The sequence below is a fragment of the Ruditapes philippinarum genome, unplaced genomic scaffold (assembly GCF_026571515.1).
Source record: "Ruditapes philippinarum isolate M1 unplaced genomic scaffold, ASM2657151v2 ctg4899_1_1_1_1, whole genome shotgun sequence".
Classification (NCBI taxonomy): Eukaryota; Metazoa; Mollusca; class Bivalvia; order Venerida; family Veneridae; genus Ruditapes; species Ruditapes philippinarum.
The window spans coordinates 68,785-95,623 of NW_026866768.1; the positions used below are offsets into that span (position 1 = coordinate 68,785).

Consider the following 26,839-nt stretch of genomic DNA (forward strand, 5'->3'; position numbering starts at 1 on the left):
ATGAATGAATTAATGTAAGTAAATTGTCGTCGCACTAAACTGTGACTATTTATTATTTCATGTACAATTTTTTACATGGACTTTGCTGATAATTAGTTATCATATACACCTATGTAGGAAAAATTTCCGAAATTACATCCCTTGAAAAATAAGCCGCCTTTTGCAAACAGAAAAAACGCACTGTGAAAGGATTTTTTATGTTTTTTGTGTTACAGTGCTACAATATTTACATTATAGTAAAACGATTGCATCTCTCATATGTCATTTTGTATGATTTTTTTGCCAGATATTTAATGCTGTTTTAACAGTTTTGAGTGAAAATCAAGAGTCATTCAGATATGTCAAGGGCATTGTTCTATTTAACGTTAAAGATTTAATATACATTTGAGCCACTCCAAAGTTGTTATTTTCAAAACCTGTCAGTGTTCACAAGAGAAATATATCACGTACAAAAACAAACGCGCATATATGCCTATAATTTCAAGTTCTGTATTGAGAAAATCTCACAAGAACTATCATAATGTATGGCAAGTATAAGTCTAAAATAATAAAAAGATTTTTACGAAGTAATCTGGATTTTTAAATAGATATTTCAATAAAACACAATTCGGCCAAAAAAGGAGATAGAAATGTATATTTACTCCTGTATCATACTGAATTCCTTAGGGGAAAATGTCGAAAGAGAATAGGGTAAATTTATTAAAATATTTCAAACCAGTAGGAGATTTTAGGACACGAATACAATAATGAATTGAAATTACTATGATTGCCGTACAATATAGTAAGTATAAAAAAGTATATCCATAGGATCCGCGTTAGAAAACTATAAAGAAAGTCCATTATTTGGTAAATGATCTGCCTGAATCCATATCTATTTCAGATACAGATATATTCATTATGTACAATCTTTGATAACTCTATTGTAATAAACTATTACAGATTTTAGTAGTTGACGAAATGATCAAGCAATAGTTACGAATTAAATGAATGGTTATGAATCGACCAGTGTGGTGAGATCAGTAAATGGACAGGTTACAAAATGACCAGCTCCCAAAATAAAACTGGAAATAATAAATAAAAAAGGAAATAGCACTTAGAACTGAGGGGATATATAATAATTATTACTTACATGTAATTGTTTTTCAGTTTTTTAATACATGCGTTATATAAACATATCTATCTACTCCTTACACTCTCCTATATAAGTGCGCGAACCGTTCGAAGTCCGCGTCTTCTATAATGCATTTGATTGCCTGTCTATGGAGTTGCGTAACATGTTTTCGAAGGGATTAGGAAATGTCGTAGTCGAGTTATCATATATCACATATTGCAAATTTTAATAAAGAATATTTATAGTAATTATAACCCCTAATCCTTCGTCTTTGCCCCTTGTACGGTAAGTGACGGAAAACTGTCATCAGGTTCAAAATAGTCCGAGTTTGAAAAAACCGTACCAACAATAAGTAAATAAAGTTATATTGACATAACAAGCTGTAAGAAAATAATTTACTTACCACTCAATCGCTGACATTTTTGGTTTATTAATGTTTCACTCTAAATCATAATTTGGCGCGTTTAATGCAGACGAACCCGCGATTAGCGATGACAATATAGTAGTTTAATACCTACCGAGCCCGGATAGTGACGGTTGTACGGAGTTTTCCCCCTTTTTCGGCAATATGTCGGTGAAAGCGAACGAAAAGTAGAAAAAACGAAACAAATCGGCGTTGTGCAACCATAAGTGGAAATTCAACTTGATTTGTAGGGTAAATCAATTGCATATTCAATACTTTAAATGTCTGGAGCGTAGAAACGTTTGTACAAGCGCTAATATTTGTAAAATGCAGTTTTCTAATGTTCCACAAGTTTGCCGAGAGACGTCCCATAGCGTTACGCGCTCGTTACTGACCTTGTCTATAACTATATAGCATATTATGGACTGTTTTTGAAATTGGAATTTTTAATTGGAATATAGTATATTAGGAAGATTGGTGTGTAAAGAGGTCAATTTAGCACATCTTCAACGCAAATTTCACACTGGCCCAGGGCCTATGAATATGACTGCTTTTTACACACACATATTTTCTTAAGCTTAACTCCTTTTAGTAAAAAGACAGCAGCAGAAAGATGCTATTAAATGTGAAAACAATTAATCAAATTTCAATACAACCGGTTACCCAATTACAAATTTCAAAATTCCAAAGAGCCAAATATAAATATATTTGTTATCTAAGTCACTGAAAGTACTACATTGTAATAGGGTATCAATACAAATGAAAGAAAATAAATGCAATTACAAATCTTAAACAAAATTACTTCAAGTAGAGAAAATATAAGAAAGAGAATTCCTATATATAATCAATTAAATCAAGAAATATGCAACACTAATATTGTGGCAATGGTAGAAGATACGATATGCCGGAAATGTGGAATAAGAGGTGGGGAGATAAGTAAAATTATGTACTTAAACTCATTCTTTGAAATAGGCATAAGCAATGTCAATAATTTGTCCAGGTAGCAACAATAATTGTACATAAATGATACCAAACAATTCTGGTCCTATTAATTCATAACAAAACCATTCAATTTTAAAATCTACTCATTTTCTTTTCAAATGAAAACAATATCATCATTTTCAGCATTTTTACTTCAGAATAACTTCTCAAATTTCTCACAATATCATTTCTTTTGTAAAATATTTGGTAAATGTCCGTAATCAGCAGCAAATATAAATCAACCTAAGGGGGATAATAAATATCAACCTTATATAAAACATGCTATCACAGTTCTTTCCCTTAGACATTAGCGTTTCATCACAATTTGCTGTTGGCTGTACCATGGTCTTTTTTGGACAGTGTAGTGCTAAAGAAATTAAGGATTCGTTTCCATGAATCTTCTTGGGCATGTGCATGAGCAACTGTTTCCCCTCCCCAAAGTAAAATGTGTTTGCCTGAAAATAAAAATATCCAACAATGTTTTGTTGTTTTTTTTTCCATTCCAATTCAAGCAGTTCAGTCTAAATGAACGAGAAATTATTGTAATACTTGTGCAATCGGACTATGCTCTGTACTGCTGGTTGACAAACTTCAAACTTATCTTTTTTTTATCTTATCTTATTTTTTTTATTTTATATAAAAAATATTTTTATTTTATTTATTCTTTCTTTTAATTTTATTTTTTTTATGCTTTGGGTCTACAGGGAGGGAATTTTTTTATCTTGATATCCCCCAAATGAAAGTTCAAAAAAGTCTATTTGAGCCGCGTCACGACAAAACCAACATAATGCGTTTGCGACCAGCATGGATCCAGACCAGCCTGCGCATCTGCGCAGTCTGATCAGGATCCATACTGTTCGTTATCAGTTTCTCTACTTGTTATATGGTTTGTAAGCGAACAGCATGGATCCTAATCAGACTGCCCGGATGCCCAGGCTGGTCTGGATCCATGCTGGTGGCAAACCCATTATGTTGGTTTTGTGTATGGCGTGGCTCAAATCACACCACAAGACATGAACAAAGGAACTGTACAACATCAATAATGTATGTTAAACAAAATAAGAAGGATAATATACTGCAAGTTAATGCTTGTATTATCAAAAGTCAAGTTTTGTCATTGCTTTATGACAATACTTGGAATCAGGAGCAAAAGACAGTTCATGTATATAGCAAATGTGTATTTTTTGGAAACTGTAACAAGATACCAAAAATAAACAGTTTTTAAGAAATAAAAATGATAACAATTCTGAGGCATAATGGGCCTTTAAAATAAAATGGGATATAATACAAACCATAATCTCCACCAACTCCTCTGCTATGTTTCATAGTTGTCCTAGATAGTGGAGCGTACGGCGGCTCTATCAGGTGACCGGCACCGGGGTACATTCGTAACTCACACAAATGTTTCCTGTCTGCTGGATAGCAGTCATATGTATTAGGTAAAAATTTTGTCTTTAATGCTAAATCGTCCTGACCCCCTATAAGGAGCACATGTACATCTTTCTCCCAAATCTAAAACTCAAAATGATGTAAACTTAACTTAGATTTAACTTAAACTTAAATTTTAGCAAATATAAGTACAGATTAACTGAAATATATAAATAACATTACAATATTGGGTTGTTAAAATAAAATTAACTATGCAAGTACAAATAGAAAACAGAATAACTTATTAAATTGTAACATCTTTTGAGATTTGTAAGAAGCAAGAAACATAAAAAAGCCCTCCCAGGCAAAAGCCTTCCCATCCATAAATGATATTGCGGACAAAAGCCATCTCCTGAAAATGACAGGGGGGACAAAAGGATAAAAAGCCCTCCAGTGAAAATGCCATACATGTATTTTTTTATGGGAGGGCTTTTGTCCGCCCTGTTATTTTCACAGGAGGGCTTTGTCTGCCAAGTCATTTTCACGGGAGGGCTTTTTTTGCCTTGTCATTTGTGGATGGGAGGGCTTTTGTCCTATATAAGTAAGAAACACATGTAGTCATGTTCTAGGCATTATTCTTTAACTGATCACTGAAGTTTCATAGCACAATGCATTGCTGTTTGTCTTTATTTCTTCATCTGCCTATTTCATAAGTTTCCTTATATCTTTAACATTTCCTAAATACTATTTAGTTCTTAAACATGTTTATATAAAAAAAATTTATCATTGGATGCTAACGTTCAAAATTACTTTACTGCAAAGTACAAAGAGAGCAATAATAAATGTTTATGTGATTTAAAGTGAACAAGAAAAAACCGTTTCTGTGTTTAATATCTTACATGGATTTGTCCATCTTTCAATCAATCTGACAAAAAACCATTCATTATTTCCAGGGAAAATTTTAAAATTTACACTGAATGATGAGCGTAAAGTGTAGACCAGTGTAGACCATAATCGAGCGACACAAATGTGCCAGCTAATCTGGATCTGCACTGGCTGCAAAGGAAGAATCACTTTTCACCACTAGTCTACTGAACTTTCGAAAAGTTCAACTTTCAGATATAAGGTAAATAAATTGAAGGTTCAGTAACTATATTGATCACATACCCCTGCATATATTTTGACTTGACATGATGTGTGTTAATATACAAATACAGTGTAAAGTGTTAGGCCGTTACATTGTATGCCCATCAATGAAAAATTATTCTGTTCACTTGTAACAGACTTTATTTTGGGTATGCGATAAATAGAATATTATATTCATGTAGCTTCATTACTGAATTTATTGAACTCTTTGAATAAAACAATGCAATGCTAACCAGAATCTCTCACAATAAAATTTGATTCAACTCATTCAATAAATTCAGTATTGAAGCCAAACTCATTCAATATCCTCTATCGGTATGCCTCATTTCAGGTGCATAAAAAGATATCTTATTCTGCACTGTAGTTTTGTTGTAAATAAACTTTTAATCACAAAGCTGACAGCACCTCTTGTTTGATCTAAGTGAGGTCACTGATATAATAAATTGATGATTGGCACAGTTGTTTTGCATGTTTGAAAACCTGGATCTTGGTTGGTTGTTGTTTTACAAATTTCACTATCATCGGCCTTTGTTTACCTTGTCCGTATTTTCTTAGATGATGAATTGTGTGACAAGAATCTCATGAGCACTCAATTCGAGACCAGTTTATTTATTTAAAAAATTTTATGACAAGTTCTTGGTATGACAAGTTCCGAGTAAATAAACTTACCGGTAAGTAATTTTCTATTTCACAGTCCATAGTGTTCAAAGCTGAGATCCCTTCATCAGTTACTGTGTAATCATCAGCATCAAATCTTGTAAAAATATAAATTGAAAGTTTCAACAAATTAAACGTAATATAAACTATAATTGCCACAGTAATAGACAATATTATATCCCCACATGCCACTTTGTCAGGAAGGTATACTTTAATGATTTATATCTAAATATAAGTAAATTGTTTGGACAAGATAAATGACAAAGTCAAAGAAGTCTGAAAATAATGTGCACAGCTCAATATTGATATGAAGGTACACAAGTTATAGTTGTAGAATAATGTGTATAGTTAATAACTGACACCACAAAGATAAACAATCAGGTAAAATTTACAAAGGGCGGTAACTTCACAATTACATGTTACAGTTCTTAATCAAATTAAAAGCAGAACAAAAGGTGAAGTTCTAGGTTGTCCAGAGTGAATAGGTAGTCTACACATAAAACTTCAAACATGTATGATATCTTAGCTGGAATGTCAATTATACACCTTTTATAAAGGACATCTTGGCATTGCTACATGCAACATTTCTATGACTTAAAAATAGAAAGACTAAAATGTGTTTTACTATGTAAACTAAGTGACAATTTTTTGCCTTATATTTCATATAGATATTTGTAGAAATCTAATAGATGATGCTCTAGGCATTGTACTTTCTGATGAGAAGTTTATAAAAGTTTTTATTTTTAAGTCTTTTTAAGCTTGTATGACCTACTTGTGTACAAGACAGGAACAATTAGTGAAATTTTTTGTTGAAGTTTCGTGGAAATCCAATAAGTAGTTTTTTTGGGGAGATGTTGTTTGAGAAATTGTGGACAACTATGACCAAAGGACAACAAACATATCATACCATCAACTAACATATTAACTCATCAAATAAGTCCTAGTAATATTAAAAATAATAACATTGTTCCCTATTTCTCTTAATCTGTTCTTCATGTAAAATATTATTAGTTATATAAATAACAATGTTTATACAATGATAGTGAAGATATAGATCATTAATCAAGATCATTGTAATCAGTTATAATATTTTGCTCAAAACCGATTTATATTGCTTTGACAATATATATATATATATATATATATCTTTTTCAGAGTATAAAATTAAAGATAAAACTAGAAATGTGTCCATAGGACACGGGTGCCCTCACACGCCACTGTTCTGTCAATCTTTTACCAAGTAAAGGGCAAGAACTTTTACAAATACTGAATAAATCCACAAGCAAACCCCAAGGAGCATAAGTACACATGCTGACCAGCATTCTTGTAAACTTTCAGGCCTTTCAATTTCAAGTCAAATACTTTTTGAGCTATGCATGAACAAGTTAAAAATTGAAAATTTATACTACTGTAAGTCAAGCGCAATAACTCTAACAAAACTGAAAAAAATCCACATGCAAAGTCCCAGGTGCATAGCTTCATAGTGATGTTGATCATTATTCCTGTACAGTTGGTTGTTTCTAACTCAAGCACTCAAGGAACAAATAACAACATAATGAAACGATTTTTACTAAGTCAAGGGCAATAAACCTACAAATACTGGATAAATTCACAAGCGAAACCCGAGGTGCACAACTACATATGCTGAGCAACATTCCCGTAAGGTTTCATGACTCTATGCCAAATTCTTTTTGAGTTACATGCGACACAAGTTGAAAATTGCAAAATTTTAGTAAGTCAAGGGCAATAACACTAAAAATACTAAAAATATCCAGACGAAAATACCCAGGTGCACAACTTCACATGCTGGTCAATATTTCTGTAAAGTTTCATGACTCTAGATCAAATACTTTATGAGTTGCATGCGACATAAGTTGAAAATTGCAAAATTTTAGTAAGTCAAGGGCAATAACTCTAAAAATACTATTTAAATCCACAGGAAAATACCTAGGTGCACAACTACACATGCTGATCAACATTCCTGTAAAGTTTCGTGACTCTAGGTCAAATTCTTTTTGAGTTACATGCGACACAAGTTGAAAATTGCAAATTTTTACTAAGTCAAGGGCAATAACTCTAAAAATGCCGAATAAACCCAGACGAAAATACCCAGGTGCACAACTGCACATGCTGATTAACATTCCTGTAAAGTTTCATGACTCTAGGTCAAGAGAACGGACGGACGGACGGAAGGACGGACGGATGGACGGACAAGGGTAAATCTAATTGCCCCCCTAAAGTGGGGGCACAAAAAGAAAATAATGTGTTTTACAAACCTCGAATGTCCAATGTAATTTCCTTTATATTTCATTGGCATAATAGACAAAAATGGAGCACCATTGATTGAAACAACAGATTTAACCTGAAAAATATAACAACAACATTATTGGTGACATCCATTATTTTTCCAGCCACTTTGTTGCAGCTAAAAGGTAATAACCTTTTCTGATGATAGCCAACACAATACAAATTGCTTATCATCAAAATTAACAGTAACCATTTTAGTATTACTACAGTAAGTGTACAAGACTACAATGCAAAGTTGGTAGTATTCCCTCAGCGTTACGGCAGTAAGTCATATTGAATTTACCAGAGCTCAGTTGAGCCTCCACATCACCCCAGGGCAGGCTCTCATGCAGTTTACCAGTAATAATTGCCTTCACTTTTGCAAAGAACAATAACTACTATACATGCCAGAGCAGTGGTACAGTCTGAATGACCGTAGAAAGGATTTCATGAAAAATCACAACAAAACTGACCTGAACTGTCCGGGAATCAAACCCTATTCACAGCTCAATGCAGAGTATGACTATTGCAAAAATATCATCATATCTGGGCAAGTGGCTCAAGGCACTTCAAGACAGGAACCGATATCTACTGGTGATACAAGTTCTGTACATGTCATGTAAAAAAAAGAAATAAAAAACTAGAAATGTGTCTGTAGGAACCATTGTACACGGGTGCCCGGCCGCCCGCACACTCCACTGTTCCACTGTCCATCTACTGACTCCAGATCAAATATTTTTTGGGCTTCACACGACACAAGTTGAAAACTGAAAATCTTTTACTTAGTCAAGGGCAAAAACTCTACAAATACTGAATATATCCACAAGCAAACCCCAAGGTGCATAACTACACATGCTGGCCAATATTCTTGTAAACTTTCAGGACTACAGACCAAATACTTTTTGAGCTTTGCATGACAAGTTGAAGATTGCAAATTTATACTAAGTCAAGGGCAATAACTCTAACAAAACTGAAAAAAAAATCCACAAGCAAAAGCCCAGAGTCACAGTTTTACAGTGATGTTGATCATCATTCTTGTAAAGTTGGTTGATTCTAACTCAAGCATTCAAGGTACACACATACACAGTTTTTACCAAGTCAAGGGCAATAACTCTACAAATACTGTATAAATCCACAAGCAAACCCACAAGTTCACATGCTAAGCAACACTCCTGTAAAGTTTAATGACTCTAGGTTAAATACTCTTTTAGCTACGTGCGAAACAAGTTGAAAATTTCAAATTTTTACTAAGTCAAGGGCAATAACAAATACTGAATAAATCTACACGCAAACAACCAGGTGCACAACTACACATGCTGACTAACATTCCTGTAAAGTTTCATGACTCTAGGTCAAATACTTTTGAGCTACATGCAACACAACATGAGACAGATGCACAGACGGACAGATGGGTGGACAAGGGTAAATCTAAATGCATCCCGCCCCCCCCTATAGTGGGCCACAATAAAACTTCTATCATGCTAACTTGACATTTGTATCACATATATGCACACCTAAATAGTATTTGGTTAGGGGCATGGTACTGAAGATTAACACTTAAATAAGGAGATTGAGAGTCCTGGACAGAGATATCATTCCATAAGATTTAAACAGTATTTAGAGTAAGTTTTCGTACAAATATGCTGAAATATGAAATGTCAAACTACCTTATCACTGTAATATCCCATATGCAGCGCTAATTCTCCGCCCTTGGATACACCAATTATACCTATATTGTCTCCATCAACATGAGGATGGGCTGATAACCAGTCAACTGCTTCCTTTAATATAGAATAAATGGTTAAACTTTCATCATAGATTACAAAAAATATGAACTATTTATGGTAAAATACATATGAGCTGCGTCCCGACAAAACCAACAAAATGGGTTTGCGACCAGCATTGATCCATGCTGTTCGCTTACAAACCCTGTAACAAGTAGAGAAACTGATAGCGAACAGCATGGATCCTGATCAGACTGCGCGGATGCGCAGTATGGTCTGGATCCATGCTGGTCGCAAGCACACTTTGTTGGTTTTGTCGTGACGCGGCTCATATTTATATGTATTTACAGCCATTTGAAATTTAAGCAGCATGTCTCCTGTTTCTTATTATTTTCATCAAAAAGTTATCAGCATTGTTTGCTTCTAAAAATAACAGGGGGCAGTCTTATTATATTTCAGGCAGTTTTATATTTTATCCATATAATTTTTTTCATTATCAGTTATTGGTGAATTCCCTTTATAATAGTCAATCTCTTTTTAAATATAAAGCTAACTCAGCTCAACTTGACACCGAAAAATGAGCATAATGTTACTTTATGATAAACAATGTACCATGAAATATTCAAATTCAATTTCACTCAAATCCTTTGGTAAATCATCATATAAAAAGTATGGTAAAGCATATGCTGCAAATCCTCTGGAAGCTAAAAGAGCCGCCCTAAATTCTACGCAGGTACCCACTACACCGAACATGTCAATTACACCTGGAAAAGGTCCTTTACCTGTAATAAAAAGAAATAAAGACGGCAATAATGTTGTAGTTTAAACATTTACCACACTTATAAATACCTTAAAATGAACTTGTCCATCTTTCAATCTTGACAAAACTATTCATTATTTTATGGAAAAATTTCAAAATATGTACAGACTGAAAAGTGAACAATGCAGACGACAATCAGACATCATAGATTTGCTGGCTGATCCTGGTCTGTACTGGTCATATGAGTAGACTTTGTTGCAGCCAGTAGGAAAAGGGCTAAACATTATTCACCATGTGGTCACTATTTGACTAAGCTAGCCAAATTCCTATTATTAAGCTGCATGGCTCCAGGTGAATTAATATTTTTTTTCTAAAAGTCAAACTTAAAAAATACATTTAGTATTTTAAAAAAAAACAACTGAGCATCATGTCACTTTAAGAAATCTCACAAATTATAAATAAAAAAAATATAATTTTGATTAAGGATTTAATTCTATACAATCACTAATTTCTTTATAATTCGTGGAAAAAGGTATGTCTTGTCTCTGTCATTAAAGTTAAAAGAAACATTTTTGTAAATAAATTCTGTACTTACCAGGCGGGAGAAACAATGTGCCTCGTAATCGACCAGTTTGCACTGTAATTTTCTGAACATCTTTTCCCATGTACCATCTCTTTATTGTCTTCTGCAACACTGGCATTATATTATCACCGTATGTTTGTTTGAATGTAAGATGACCAAGAAATACTGTAAGTTCGGTTAGAAGTGGTGTGGCAGCATTGTTTTTTATAAGTCTAAGCCCAGGAGGCATATTTGGAGTACTTTGCATGCTCCAAAACAATCCCATAGGTGAAATACCTTTGAAATGAAAAAGCAGTTGATATATTGACAAAATGTATCAAAGCTTGTTAATTTGAAACAATAACAAATGTTTAATCTCAGTTCAAGTACACATTTTATGGCAAACAAAATGTTTCGTGTTTTAAATATTTGTTATGGTTTTTGAACCAGTCATGCTGCTTCCCTTGGTTACAGAATTTATTTTTATTTGATTGTGTAAGAACTTATAAGCTTATCAACACACTTTTGAATCCGTTCCTAGAACCAACCAGCACTAAGCAATGAGTGTTAAGTTTTTTGCTCAAGGAAACAACGATTTGCCCCTGACAGGGTTTGAACCCATGCGGCTAGCGATCATTAGATTTCTAGTCCGACACTGCTGCTTTCCTTAACAGCAACTGAGGAAATATAATGTTGGTAGATGCATTTTAATATTAATTTACCATCTCATTACATCAAACATGGTTAAAATACTAATTTACAAAAATAGGAAATTGTCAACCAGCATAAGATATAGATTGGTAAATTTCTGTCAAAAAATAAACTGAATCTACTCAATGTTGAAAATATTTTTCACTCATATTAGAGGTTCAAGGCATTTATATACATACATTTTCTTTGATTGGCACATATAATTATGCTTTTACTAGTAAATAAATCTTATAAAATCTAACAGGAAGTAAGATAACCATTACAGTCCATTGACTCTCCAAGTATTACCTTTGTAAGTTCCATTTGTGGACGGCTGCCTAGATACATCAACTAAACCATTGTCGTCTGCTACAAAACATCCACTTCCTGCAAACACTTGACCTTTCTCATTGACCTCTGCCCTCACTGTCACTAATTGTTTCTTCTGTAAACCTTTCACTATAATTCTTATCTCTTCGTCCACAAGAGGATCTTCGTTGTCAACAAATATTGAAAGAGTCATTGCACATCAATAATTGTTAGTACAGTCACCAAAGCACTTACCAAAAATGAATCTTATATGGCACTAAATGCATATATTTCTTGTTGTTTTTCTCTCTTTTTTTTGTTATGATAAGTTAATAAATCCATCCATAAAGATAGTTTTTCTTCCTATAAATGATTACCGGTGGATAGTAATTATTCAAGTATTAAAGATAGAAGATGTTGACTCACTCAAGTTATTCCATATCTAAGATAAGATATTTTCTACATCCAGCTAAGTACATAAATATATAAAGCTATAAAAATAAAGTACTGAATGGTGTACTAAAAAATAAACTCAATGCATATTAAAATTTTAACGTCACTACCATATAATGTGGGTATCTTGATGGCCAATAGGTTATCTGCACATACTCAAATATTGATGGTCAGTTCAAACTTCCAACTGTAAAGAAAAATGCTATCATTTTCATTTCACAAAAACTCTAATTTTTTGTTATTTTGTGACAGTTTCCAAAAAATACTCATTTGCCATATAGATGTATAGATGAACTATCTTTGCTTCTTTTGCTTTGTTGGCAATTTGTATACTTACATTTGTATTTAATTTGTATTTTGTATGTAAGTCAAAATACTACTTTGTTTACATTTCGCTACTTTTACAACACATTACTGCACATTCAGCCTAAATGAGCCAAGCCATGACAAAACCAACATAATGGGTTTGAGACCAACATTGATCCAGACCAGCCTGCGCATCTGCGCAGTCTGATCAGGATCCATGCTGTTCGCTTACCAACCCTATTACAAGTAGAGAAACTGATAGCGAACAGCATGGATCCTGATCAGACTGCGCGGATGCAATCGCAATCGCACTATGTTGGTTTTGTCGTGACGCGGCTCAAATATATTGGGGCAAGAGATGATATTAGAGAGTGTTTCATGTATTATCCAGTAATTTACTGCAACTGATTTATTTTCATTATATCAAGGGGACATCTGTACAGCAATAACAGTATACAAACTTAGTTTAATACTGAATATTATAAAAGTATTTTTTCCCCTACATTTTACAGCTGAATAAAGGCTATGTCGTCAAGCCCAAAAATAGGTGTATTTTCCCCCAAAAATGGTACATTTTCTCCTGAAATGCCCTTTGCAGTCTTTCTAGAACCATGACTTAACAGCAGTTGACTTAAATCAGCTGGGTGATAAATTTAATTGACTGAAAGACAGAAAATTGATCCTATAAGTTATACAATAACCTCTGCTATATACCATGCATGTTAAATTGAATTAAAATTGAAAATTTTAAAATTATCAGTTGTTGAAATTTGATTTCAGGTTTTCCCCCGTTTTCTGATTTATCATGCTATATTTTCCCCTTCAGAAAGCCACAGGTTGTTTAGAAAATTGAAAAAATTAAAAAATCACCGATATATTTCTCCAAGTGCTCCCTTTCATTAATTTTCATTAATTTTTAAAGTGGCACAATTTTAATGTTAGCTTTACTTTTGTATCAACCCTTGGTAGATTTATCAATGATATGCAGATAAATTTAATTTTAGTTTATATAAAAAAAATTAGTTATACATACTAGAAAATGAACCTGTTTACCATATTTAACACTACATTAACTTGTATGTCTAGGTCATCAATTTATTCAGGACAGTCAACCTATAGATAAGTGCATTCAAGTTATTGAAATTGAGGATGTTGTCTCAGACAATCTATTTCAGTATTGCATTATTTTGATCTATAAGCATTACAGTAAATATAATTATACCTTGTGATACATATACTTGTGGTAAATTAGAAACTATTCAGTCCCTTCCCCTGCATGGTATCAGTCTCAAGCTGTTTATTACATAATTACAGACCTGTGCCGCTTTTGGGACTCTGTAAAAATGGTATTGCATGGTTGTGCATATATTTTGATGGGACACCATTTGTGTTATGCAAACATAGCATGAAGATACGCTAAATGTTAGCGTTTTACTGCTGGCGCATCAATGAAAACTGTTACTTTTTCACTTAAACAGTTATTATTTTGGGGTTTGTGATGAATAGAATATTATATTTGTGTAAGTTCATTACTGAATTTATTGAGCTTGTTAAATAAAATAATATTTATGCTCGTCAGAGCCTTGCATAATAGAATTTTATTCGACTTGTTTAATAAATTCAGTATTAATCTTACACTCATTCAATATCCTCTATTTATTTATAAGGGGAAAGAATGTACAACTGGTCAGACAGCTGAGTCTGTAGAGCCACAGTGTGGTTTTCCTAGGGTCAATGGTTAGAGTCCCATTCAGATTGCACATTTTTCACACCATGTGACTGACATTTGGTGCCCAATATGGGGCTGTGATGGTTAATAGCTCAAGGTCAATTCTCCTTTTTCTTCTCTGTACCAATTAGAAAAACAAGGATAAAATTCAATATAAAAGTATGGGAAAACAACACTGTCTAGAACTGTTCATTTATAAGGGGAGCGTACATATGTGTTTACAAGCAGCCTGATACCTTAGTAGATAGAGCCATGGTACAGTATTTGAGGGTCCCATGTTCCTGTCCAGGTATTATTACCTTAAAAGCTGCAGATTTTTCTCACCCTGTGACATGTAACTCACAGGTGACTAAAGATTAATAAGTTTAATTACAATGTTATCTTCAAAGACTCCAAAAAAGGTTTAAACTATATTACCTGTAATAGGTAGCTAAGAGACTTCAGCGAACAGGTTTTATAGTATTGCTAGATCTGTTTACTGTTGCACAATGTCAAAATAAAAGCAACATAAGTTTATGGATGCCAAAACTAGTAATAGCAGCGTTTTTTTCCAGGATTTTAGCAGCATGACCCATACCCATGGGATTGTGAATTTCAGCAATGTTTTGTTAAAATATGGGAATATATGCATTATTTAAATTTTGCAGTGATTAAATGAATACAAAGAATCACTGGCTAGGATGCCATCTTCAAACATTTAAGAACCATAACAGCCCTTAATTTCAATGATTTCAGAATTTGTTATTCAATTTTAATTATTTTTTTACTTTCAATTGGGAATTTTTCCCTGTAGATCGGGAAAATAATATACTATTTTCAATTGGGAATACGACCAATTGGCTACAAAATAAGCCAAAAAAAATCCCGGAATAGTCAGTTGTTTTTGTGGTACTTTTACTTCTTGGCCACATAACTATAACAAGCCAATGCAATTCTATCTCAATGAAGTACTTAGTTCATCCAGATAATTTAATTATGTATAATTTTTTTGTGGTGAATGAGGGAAATTGAATTAAAAGCATACATTAAATATTAAAACAAATTTCAAATGAAAAATACTGCAGTTTAAATGGTTTGGGAGACATAGACGGAATGTAGAGTGGGTAAGGAGGGGGGGTGTGACCAATCAATGCGCCCAACACCTATGAGTCTGAAAAATGTCCCCTCTTAATCTACGATTAGTTAGACTTGACAGTTTAAGCTTTTTTAGCCGTCAACATATGTCAGATCTTTCAATGATATTTCTGACCAATCCTGTTTAAGAATCTATCGTTTTATTGACAATTATATCTTCATTTATCAACCATTAATTGTGTTAAAAAAATGTTTTTAAAAAAATTAATAACGGGAATATTTGTTGATGTTGGGAAATGTAATCTGCTTTTACTTTAATCTCATTATTTCGACTGCAAGACCGACTGACTTTACAAACTGATATTACACTGATGTTAGTCCAACTAATTATAGACTTGTCAAAAAGACATCGAGTATTCGAGATAATTTTGGACGGTATGACAGTATGAACAAAAAAGTTTGTAAAAGAGTCGAACCGTTCACGCCGAATTAATTAGGCTACACAGGCGTCGACCGTCGTCTCTATAATAAAAAGCCCTAAAGCGCACAATTTGTTGGGTTTTACCTGTTTACTTAGGACCATGTTTGTTTACAGTTAAATGGTGTTACAGAAAATAAGGGAGGTAACTAGCTGGAAAAAAGTAAATTGGCAAACAAATGGTGTAGATAAAAGTAAGGGAGGTAATACATACATCTGAAACGAACATTATGCATACATGATAATTATTACTTAATTAATTATATTTTTCCACCGACATTAATTATTTTATTCAAGCTTTCTTGTTATTGCCTAAAATTTTAAAAAATTTGAATAGGTTTTGAAAAAGTTTTTATCTTTCATTAATAAAAAAAATCTACTGTTGACAACCACAGCATCCAGTTGAATTTGTATTTACATATAGATCTAGTATTTTGTTTCAAGTTTGATAAAGTTATAAAAATGTTCAGGTAGAGCTAATATTACTATACCTATTAAAACTGTCTATCACCATTCAGTTTTCTTTCAATAAAATTTGTACCAATGAAATTTTTTTTTATATAAAACTCATCTTAGAGAAATTCAGACGGGCATAAAATTGATGATTCCTATAAATCGTTGAGGATGTTGTTTAAATTGTGCTAAATAACAAGTCTAGATGTTGGAACCTGAATCAGTGTTTGTTCCATTTAGTTTTCATCAGCCACTTAACACTTAACACTAACAACGACCAAACTCTTCTCAGTGACCTATGCTCGAAGTACAATGTATGATTAGCCGATTTCCTTCATTTCACTCCTTCAACAAGTTATTTAGACTTTGTTCATTTTTCTTATCTTATGTCATTTTTGCTCCTCATCTAAAACCTTTATATTCATATCTAAAATTGTCGGAAATTCCTTATTGACCAAAAAGAGGACCGTTGGTATTTAAGAATTCGAACTCGCGGAGGGAGTTATAGTTAGTACCATGCATGAATCTAGTAAATGACATTAATTTGACGTGACGTTTTAGGTTTATATAATTGATCACATGACTTTTTCAAACTGATGAACTACATTTTAATTCCATCAAAGAAACCAAGTATATATCATATTTATAAATCATAATATAGACTTTTGTCAGGTTATATAAAACCGTGCATACAGTTCAGTTCTTTGCCATTAATATGTATAAAGTTCTACAGCAGTTTACTTTTTATGCTAAAGAATTACAGTAAAAATAAAGAATATATGTGATGCAAGTGTCGTAAACAAATATGTTCTTGTAAAAGTTATTCTTTCTTATTTGAGGTTAACCTTTTAGAAAAAAATCTACATGATATTAGGCCTACAGCTATTTTGAAGCTCGTGATACAAAAGTTATTTTTCAATATAGTAAAAATTTGGCAAGATCATAAGGTATGTTGAAAACCATATAAAATCTGCTTCAATATTCAATGTACTAAGACAAAAAAAGTAAGATCGCAATTATGTATAGCTCATATTGTCATTGAGTTCTGAAATAAACTTTGAACATCAGCAAATTTGGTATCATTTACCGACGTTATGAACGCATATAAAAATCTGCTTCATTCTTTTTCCTTGCAAGAGAGGTGTTATTTACAAATGTATAGGAATTTTAAAACTATATAAAACTTGTTCTTTAAAGGAACTCCACTGATGTCATAAAGTCTAATAACATAAAGTTTGAAAATCTTAAAAATATCAAGTGGAACACTTAAAATGTAAACTCTGCAAAGGATAACAAAGAAATATACTAAGAATTGAATTGAAAATCGATTTTCTGTGCTATTCTTAGCTTAATTTGAGTGGAACGCTTTTCATTTTCTGATCATTTTGCGCAATAAAAATGATTATTCTTGAAAAACGGAATGAGGAAATGAACTGAAAATTTGCACACAGATTATAAGCTGAGACCTTCATCAAATTGTACATCAATCTTGGGAAAATGTTCCAAGTCCCGACATGTCAAAAAACTCAGTGGAGTCCCTTTAATATTTTGCTTCGCAAATGTCACAAGCATGTATTTTTCAAATATTGAATATAAATTTTGTCACCGCGCTTATTTAAATTTGTTTGGGTCGTCAGACCAAACAAATAATGGTAGCGAAATTTCAGAGCCAAATGCTGTTAATTGCAAATGCCGAAAGTAGTCCACTTTTTTGAAGCGGTTACTTCCCTTTATATGTACACTAACGCCGAAAAAAATCAGGGGAGATCAATGCGTAAAGATTGTCAAATAACACGCGCATTAATTTTCAAGCAAAGTAGTTCCCGAATGGTCGAAGATTTCTAATATGGTTTCATTCTTTATAGATATACATGCTTACAGTAAGCTCCATGATTATTTACATCTGTGTTTAGCGTCGAAATAATAAGAGTTACAAACCCTAATTTAGAATAATATGGTTTTCTTCAGGTCGTTAACTTAAAATTTCACCGTGGCCGAGGGGATTGCACGCTCGCTTATGAATCGTGAGGTCTCGAGTTCAAAATCCCAGTTGAGGCAACTCAATTTTTCTAAAAAAAAAATTTAAGTCAAATAAACATTGAATTGACTATCAGTGTTGCAATTTGTCTTATAGCCAATTTACTACAGTTAGAAAAACACTAGAAAGCATTTGTGGCACTATACAAAAACAAATTGGTTTATAATCTCACAACCTTCACCTTTCTGACATTCTGAAGACCCAAATTCAGCGCCTTCTGTGCTTTGATTTTGTTTGTTGGTTTGTTTGTTTGTTGCTTTTTTTTTTAGTTTAAAATACTGAACACGGGAGATGTTGTTGCTATAACATCGGTTTGAAAGTCGCAAAATAACAAATTTGTGCTGCAAAAAAAATCAATTATAAATATTAGGAAAGTTTTATGGTATATATAATAACGTACTTTTTACATATTTTAAATTTAATAAGAAAAAGAGTTTTTAAATCATCACCAGATATGTTGTCAATAAGCCTCTAGATAGTCACGAAATACCAGGATATCACTTCCTCTTATCCAAAAAAAAAATTTCTCGGGGAGCATGCCCCCGAACCCCCTATTTAAGGAGTAACATATCAAAATAGCTTAGTTACGGAGGCCGAGTCCTGCTAAGTGAACGATTTTTATTGTTTTCTACAGTGAAATTTGGAAAAAAGTTACCAGCTTAAATGCATGTCCCTCATATATTGAACAGATACGTTACCACGCTTAAGGTAAACCTGAGTAAGAGAGTAATATGAACTTGTAACATATTAATAGTTTGCTATTGAACATATTATTCATGGAAATTCAACAAATAATTTTGACTACAATATACCGCTTATCACTAGAAAACGAACAAAATAACTCGACTTTGCAATGATGAAAGCAATTTGGATAATAATACTTTACGCAAGTTGGGAACAGATACAGTCGATTTAACCTTTATGATAGTCCCACTGAGAAATTTAACTATTACCGTTAGCACTTAAAGTAGGCTCGCTTTATGCCATTATTCAAATAATATGCTTTATAATAAAACATTAAATATTTTGATCTATTTGGCAACATAATGTGTACAATGTATATAGTCTGATTATATTTTAGGGAAGGTAGCTATTTTTGACTCAAGCAGATACGTTACCAACAGATACGTTAATCCAAGTTATTTATTGGGTTTGAACTACTAATTGGTCCGCCGATTTTTGCTCGAGTTTTGTTTGAATGGTTTCAATGTTAAAAATAACAGCATCAACGTAGCGTGTAAGCCGATAAATGATGCATTGATCTCGATTTTATTGGAAAACTGAAAATGTGAATCAGGAATTTGAAATTCAAGGATTTAGTTCAGTTTTCTAGAACATAAAATGTTTGAAAAACAGGAAAGCAACATATAAAGATTTACTGTTTTTTTTCCTGGAATAAATATATGTTGATATCTTTTTGGTTTTGCAAAATTTGTATTAAAAATAAATGTAGAGGACTGTATAACTTCTGGTAACGTATCTGTTTATCATTGTAACGTATCTATTTGAAAGAGATTTGAGTACTGTTTAATGTATATAACTAAATCTTCAAACAAAACTTTGGTTTCAATTAGTAATATATGGTTAGGGCAATATATAACAGCACTGTAACGTAATGAAAAAAAAAAAAAAAAAACATATTAAAGTATTTTTTAAATGAATGCCCGTTAGTTTTCCAATTTTAGTCAGCGTCGTATCAAGATAGTCTGTCTATGGTAGGAAAATGGACTAATTTAGATATAGATCAAAATCTTGGAGGTGCACATATATATGGATTGATTATAATACTAAAAGATGGTTTTCTTTTAACCCATTACTTCATATACACGCCTTTTTAACGCTTTTCACCCCCCCCCTTTTTTGTTAGTCTCAAATGATGAAAAAAATGCCTTATTTAGGCCCCAAACACTTGTTTTTGTTTGAGAAATGTTGTTAAAAAAAAGTGACCTCTGTTTTTCGGCGCGCGGCCCCCAACCAATAGATACATCAGGGGGTTGCCCAGAAGGGGATGTGCCCCCTTCTGTTTCGGGGGGGGGTTGGAGGGGGGGTGGAGTGGCCCCCTCATCGCCAAGAAAATTTTTGGACTTGTGAGAGGCTGTAAATGACCCCAGATTGATCATAAGGTAACGTGTAACCAAACGCTGAAAAGCATTTGACTCTATCTCAATCCTTGAGAAGTTGCAGCACTTTGAAATCAATTTTGATGGAAAAAATCAACGCAAAATAGTGATTTTTGGCAATTTTGAGATGTCCCTCGTTGCCATGGTAACAGAAAATTTGAAAGGCCTGAGCATGTTGTTGCAAGGGCAATGGTCCAGTCAACGTTTGTGCCAAGTTTGATTAGTGTTGAAGCAGTTTTTATAATATTATAGCAATTTGAACTTGTAACGGGAGACTTTTTTCAATGAAGAACGGCCATTTTTTCACAAAAAATGCTCATGAAGTAATGGGTTAAGCGGTACCATTGTTTCTGATATAGAATTTTGTTAAATGTAGATAAGCATATACATGTAGGCTTACTCATATCACCGAAAGTATGACACAATCAAGATCGAGATTGTACCCAGTATAATAAAGACAATTGAATAGCAGATGAACCAAAAAGACAAACGAAATACAGAATGTCAATTCACACTATGAAACACTCACATTAATCTAGCTGTTACATATTCTAAATAGATGGTGTCTTTATTTAAATGTTCTTGTTAAAGTCACAATGTTATTTGGCTATTTTGAAACTACAGTCAGAAAAACAATAAAACCTAAAAAAAAAAAAAACTGAGAAAAGATTTTGTGTGTTCTATTTAATATTACAAGTACTGGTTTCAGACATATTATTTTATTGGTCAGTTGTATAAAAAACTTTATGAATATCTATCTACGTGTTCAGGGTTTTTCATTATTTTGTTCATAGTAGAACGGTGAAAACAGATACGTTACTATGATTTAATATTCGTTTCCACTTAGCGGAATAATTTATACTGTTAAGTAAATCCGAGCTACATTGTGTCAATAGATAAGTATGGAACATCAGTATTTTTATTGGCCTAAAATGGTTTTATAAGTAAATCATGTATTTGGAATAAACAAGTCTGATTAATAAGTAACATTTTCATCAGCTTCAGTTTCGACGTGGATTTTTTTAAATGCATATTGATGCATAATATTTTGTAATTTATACTGGTGCTATATGTTGAAAGAAATGATAATAAAAATTCTAAATTGTGTATATTCATGCTAAGTATTTTATCTAGTCTCTGAAAGCAATTGGGAAAAATGGTAACGTATCTGTTTTTTTGCACAAATCTCGAATTCTTGGTGTCTATCTCCTATTAACTAATATTAATTAACACTGTTATTTAGCATTAGATTGCCATACACATACATATATTTGGTACAACTACATAAAGTACAACATGTTATTTATATTGAACATGTCTTTAATATATCAAAAGAAGGTAGATTGAAGCTTAAATAAACAATTTCTAATAAAGTTTTTTTTAAGTAAAAGAAGATTAAACATATTAAACTTATTGATTTTCATGGAGGAGGCGCGTACTGTAGGGAGTAAAACGACTATAACACACGCAACAGCCCGGAAATTACCTAGTTTATTGAGATATATAGAAAAAATAAGATTATCGAACATATGAGCCGCGTCATGACAATACCAACATAGAGTGTTTTGCGACCAGCATGGATCCAGACAAGCCTGCGCATCCGTTCAGTCTGATCAGAATCCATGCTATAACAAGAAGAGATACTGATGAGCGAACAGCATGGATCCTGATCGGACTGCACGGATGCGCAGGCTTGTCTGGATCCATGCTGGTTGCAAACACTCTATGTTGGTTTTGTCATGAAGCGGCTCAAATATTGAAGGTTTAAAGTATGGTTTGCACCAAGGTAAACAAATTATTTATATCAGGGTTCAACATTTATCATATTATGTTAATTTCTCTTCTGACATGTTTATAAGTGTTATTTAACAAGTGTAAACCCTTTACCTCATATATACGCGAAAAAAAACAAAGCATTTTCGACCCCCCCCCCCTCTTTTAGGCCTCAAATAGTGAAAAAATGTCCTATTTGGGCCCAAAACACATGTTTCGTTTGAGAAATTTGCTAAAAAAAAAGTGACCTCTTTTTCGGCGCCGCCCCCATCCAAAGATATATCATGGGGTTGCCAGGAAGAAGGGGATATGCTCCCTTCTGTTTGGGGGGGGTTTGAAGGGGGGCGGAAGTCCCCCTCATCGCCAAGAAAGTTTTGGACTTGTGAGGCTAAAAATGACCCCAGGTCGATCATAAGGTAAACGTGTAACCAACGCTGAAAAGCCTTTGATCTTATCTCAATCCCTTGAGAAGTTGCAGCACTGGTTAGTACTGGTTTGAAATAAATTATGATGGAAAAAAAAAGGCAAAATAGTGATTTTTGGCAATTTTGAGATGTCCCCTCGTTGCCATAATAAACAGGAAATTTAAGACTGAGCTTGTTGTTACAAATGGTTCCAGGTCAACATGGTCGCAGTCACATTTGTGCCAAGTTTGATTTAGTATTGAAGCATTTTTCATAGTTTTATAGCAGTTTGAACTTGTAACAGGAGGCTTTTCGATGAAAACGGCCATTTTCTCAATATGCTCATGAGAGGAAAGGTTAAGGAGTGAATAATCATTAAATAAAGTAGTATTTAAGGACATTTTCTAGAATTTATTAACATTGTAGACCTTACAACACAGCACTTTTCATATGATTATATTTACACAAACTAAGTTTAAAACATTCATAGTGTCATATAAGTCATATATGTATTTGTTATAAAGGGGAGAGCAGATAACTCCTGCTATTTAGTGGTATTTTCATTTATTGGCTATAAAAGTTTCATTTTTTTCCTATATTATTAAAGAATCTTATGTTGTAATTCGTTAGATTAACTCTTTAATAACTCTCAATAAGTTGTATTAAATTATTATTGGATATAGATCTTTGTGTATAGAACTACTTATTTCAGTTATGCTGAAAATCAGTGCGCAGGTCCATTTTCACAGTTCTCCTCTCCCTTGGACTGTAAATGGCCCATTAATTTAACCGCCCAGTAAAAACTCCCCAGTGGAATACCACTGAATACGCCACTGGTATTCCAGTGGATTTTCAGTGGAATACCAGCGGTAAATTTTGGTGGTGTTCCACTAACAGTGGCAATATTTATTAACTGTTTTTGTATCTTTTTTAAGTATTTAGGCATCGTTAATTCAATCAGTCAGAGAAAAGAACAAAGCTTTGTTAAGTAATGACATTTACCCACGTCGTTTACCTGAAACATTCGCTGAATCTTGTAGATTTTATCACCTCTATTTAGCGGTAATTTTCACGGTGTTTGACCACTAATAAATGTCTCCAGGCTGATTAAATTTATACTGTCCAGTATACTATTGGTGTAATAAAACCAATTTATAAAAATAAAGGTAATCCTTCTCTACCTGAAAATTACAGGCCTATTTCACTTTTGAGCTGTTTTGGCAAACTTTTTACATGCATTTTGAATAACAGATTAAATATATATGCAGAAAAGGCAAAACTTATAAAAACATCTCAGGCAGGTTTCAGAAAATCTTACTCAACTAGTGATAACTTATTCATACTCAAAAGCCTAATAGATATAGTGCAGTCTAATAGTAAGAAACATTATTGCTGTTTTTATAGATTTTAAACAAGCGTTTGACTCTGTTTGGAGAAACGGTCTATGGTATAAATTACGAAAAGAAAAAATTAATGGAAAATGTTTTTGTGTTATCTATAACTTGTATAGTAATATTAAGTTCAAAAGTAGTAACAAGTGAAGGTTCTACTAACTTTTTTGATTGTAATGTTGGTGTTAGACAGGGCGAAAATTTGTCCCCCGTTTTTATTTAGTATATTTTTAAATGACTTGGAAGACTATTTATGTGATAAAAAATGTTAATGGATTTTGTAGAAATTGGGAGGTAGAAAATTTGCAAATGTACTTGAAAATATTTGTTCTTTTGTATGCAGATGATACTGTAATTTTTTGCAGAAACTGAAAACGATTTACAAAATGCATTAAATACTTTCAAAACATATTGTGATCAATGGAAATTAAAAATAAATGTTGAAAAAAAACAAAAGTACTTATATTTAGTAAAGGTAACATAGAAGACGAAACTTGAAATTTTATATTGGCAATAACCAAGTAGAAATTATTAAAGAATACAAGTACCTTGGCATTTATTTTACTAAAAGTCGGTCGTTTATTTCAACGAAGAAATACATAGCAGACCAAGGAAATAAAGCATTGTTTTCACTTTTGAAAAAAAAAATTAAACATTTAAATTTACCATACGAATCTTTTTGATAAACTGGTAAAGCCAGTTTTACTTTATGGATGTGAAATCTGGGGGTTTGGAAATGTTGATATTAATTGAAAAAGTTCAATTAAAGTTTTACAAATATAGTTTTTTAAACTTAAGAAATCAACACCTTCATACATGGTATATGGTGAACTTGGAATTTTTTCCAGTTCGTATTGATATATACCAAAGAGTTATATCCTTTTGGACGAAACTAATAAATTGTTCGAGCGAAAATACCGACGAAAACTATCTGGTAAGGTTTACAGCATGTTATATGAAATGAATACTTTTAAACAATGTTAAAGTCCCAATGGATCGAAAATGTTAGAAATTTGTTATGTTCTTGGATTTCAGGTTTTCTGGAGTATGGTACTGTCAGAGGTTTTTAAATGAGAAATGGCTGATTGGGTCAATTTGCCGAAAGTTAAAAGATAATTTTATACAGAAATGGCGCTCTGATATACAATTAACATCAAACACGAATATTTACAAAGGTATTAAAACTGAGTTTGGTAGAAGTGCTTATATTAAGATTTTGTCATCTAGACCACGGATTTATATTACAGGGATCGGACACTCCCAGTTAACCCTATATAAATGCTTTAATATCTTGTAATATAAATCCGTGTCTAGACGAAGCTTATCAATTATGCGTTTTTTTTACTAGAAATCATAGGCTACCTGTGGAAACAGGAAGATGGCAGGGTATACCTTCTTCTGAAAGAAAAAATGTTCCTTTTGTAATGATGATGTAGGTGACGAATTTCATTATTTGTTCAAATGTCAAAAGTTTTTTGAGGAAAGAAAAAAGTATTTAAAACGGTATTTTTATGTTAATCCCAATTTTTTTCAAATTAGAAGAATTGTTTAGTAGTGAAAATAAAAGTTTACTGAATAAACTTAGTATTTTTATCGAAATTATATCTAAAAATTTGTAATACTGATATGCCTGGATTGCTTGTTTACTTTGAAACATATATTTATTTGCTATATGTATGTTTTTTGTAATGTTACATGTATGATTTGGATATGTTTGTCATTCTCTATTTACATAGCACTTGTTAATATGCCGCCATTATTCACTGTAATTATTATAAAACGATGCTTATGTTGTTTACTTGATGTAAACCTAAGATGGAAATAAAAAGTTTGAAAGTTTGAAAGTTGGCCAGTGTATGACACCTTCACTCAGGAAGCCACAAGGGTAATTAATCTTTTAATTAATCAAAAATAATTGCCGATAATTGTTTGTTGGAAGGGGTACGTAGATATACCAATCAAAGGATAGTGTCACCATTGCAATGCTGTTAGGGATAATCGTTCGTTATTAGCGTTCTAGATAAGTTTTACAAAAACTTGACAATAAAATTATATAAAAAAGTAAAATTTCTTGCTTCAAAGTAGATTATTTAAGATTTTTTTTTACCGGGAACACATAAATCATCTCCGGGACAGACACCTTATTTCAGGGATTGTCCATGGCATGTATGACAATGACTGAATAATTTTTGATTATTCATTGAGGCCTACAAATTTTATTTCACAAATCTATTATTTTAAGCCCAACAGGCACTTGAATTTCAAACAAAGCTACCGTAGTTTCCAAAAATTTTGTGTTGCTACGTCATTAGTATACGTATCCAATACGTCATGAATTATGCCTAGATCTATATTTATCGTCTTGGTTAGCGTAAATATGCAGATATTGCTCGAGTATAATCGTTAATGTTTGCTGGGTAAGTAAAGAGTAAGTTATCATCGTTAATTTTCGTCAGCATCTGAAGTACATGTTAATATGACCTGCCACATACACTTTCATATTTAAAAGAAATTAAGAAGAAAGCACTACTGCAGCATATAGATAGATAAGTTGGTTGAGTAAAAATTGGGGAATTTTATTAAAGAATCGACTGATTGAATTTCCATGGTCAAGCAATAAAAA

General features: G+C 32.6%; 1 protein-coding gene across 3 annotated transcripts; it reads right to left on the bottom strand.

Annotated features, from left to right (window-relative positions):
- Positions 1-2,629: 2,629 nt before the first annotated feature.
- On the bottom strand, positions 2,630-16,177 carry LOC132733647 (acyl-coenzyme A thioesterase 1-like). Of its 3 annotated transcripts, none has more exons than XM_060720304.1 (9): positions 16,125-16,177; positions 11,998-12,637; positions 11,032-11,295; positions 10,289-10,458; positions 9,620-9,733; positions 7,943-8,028; positions 5,679-5,763; positions 3,788-4,007; positions 2,630-2,950 (listed from the first exon to the last, which is right to left on the bottom strand). In XM_060720304.1, the coding sequence occupies exons 2-9, from the start codon at positions 12,209-12,211 to the stop codon at positions 2,814-2,816; spliced, it is 1,290 nt and encodes a 429-aa protein (XP_060576287.1). In that variant the 5' UTR covers positions 12,212-12,637; positions 16,125-16,177; the 3' UTR covers positions 2,630-2,813. The 3 variants fall into 3 exon arrangements, with proteins under 3 accessions (XP_060576287.1, XP_060576288.1, XP_060576289.1); XM_060720305.1 differs by lacking the exon at positions 16,125-16,177 and adding an exon at positions 16,036-16,055; XM_060720306.1 differs by lacking the exon at positions 16,125-16,177 and having other exon boundaries at positions 11,998-12,360; positions 12,561-12,637.
- Positions 16,178-26,839: the final 10,662 nt, after the last annotated feature.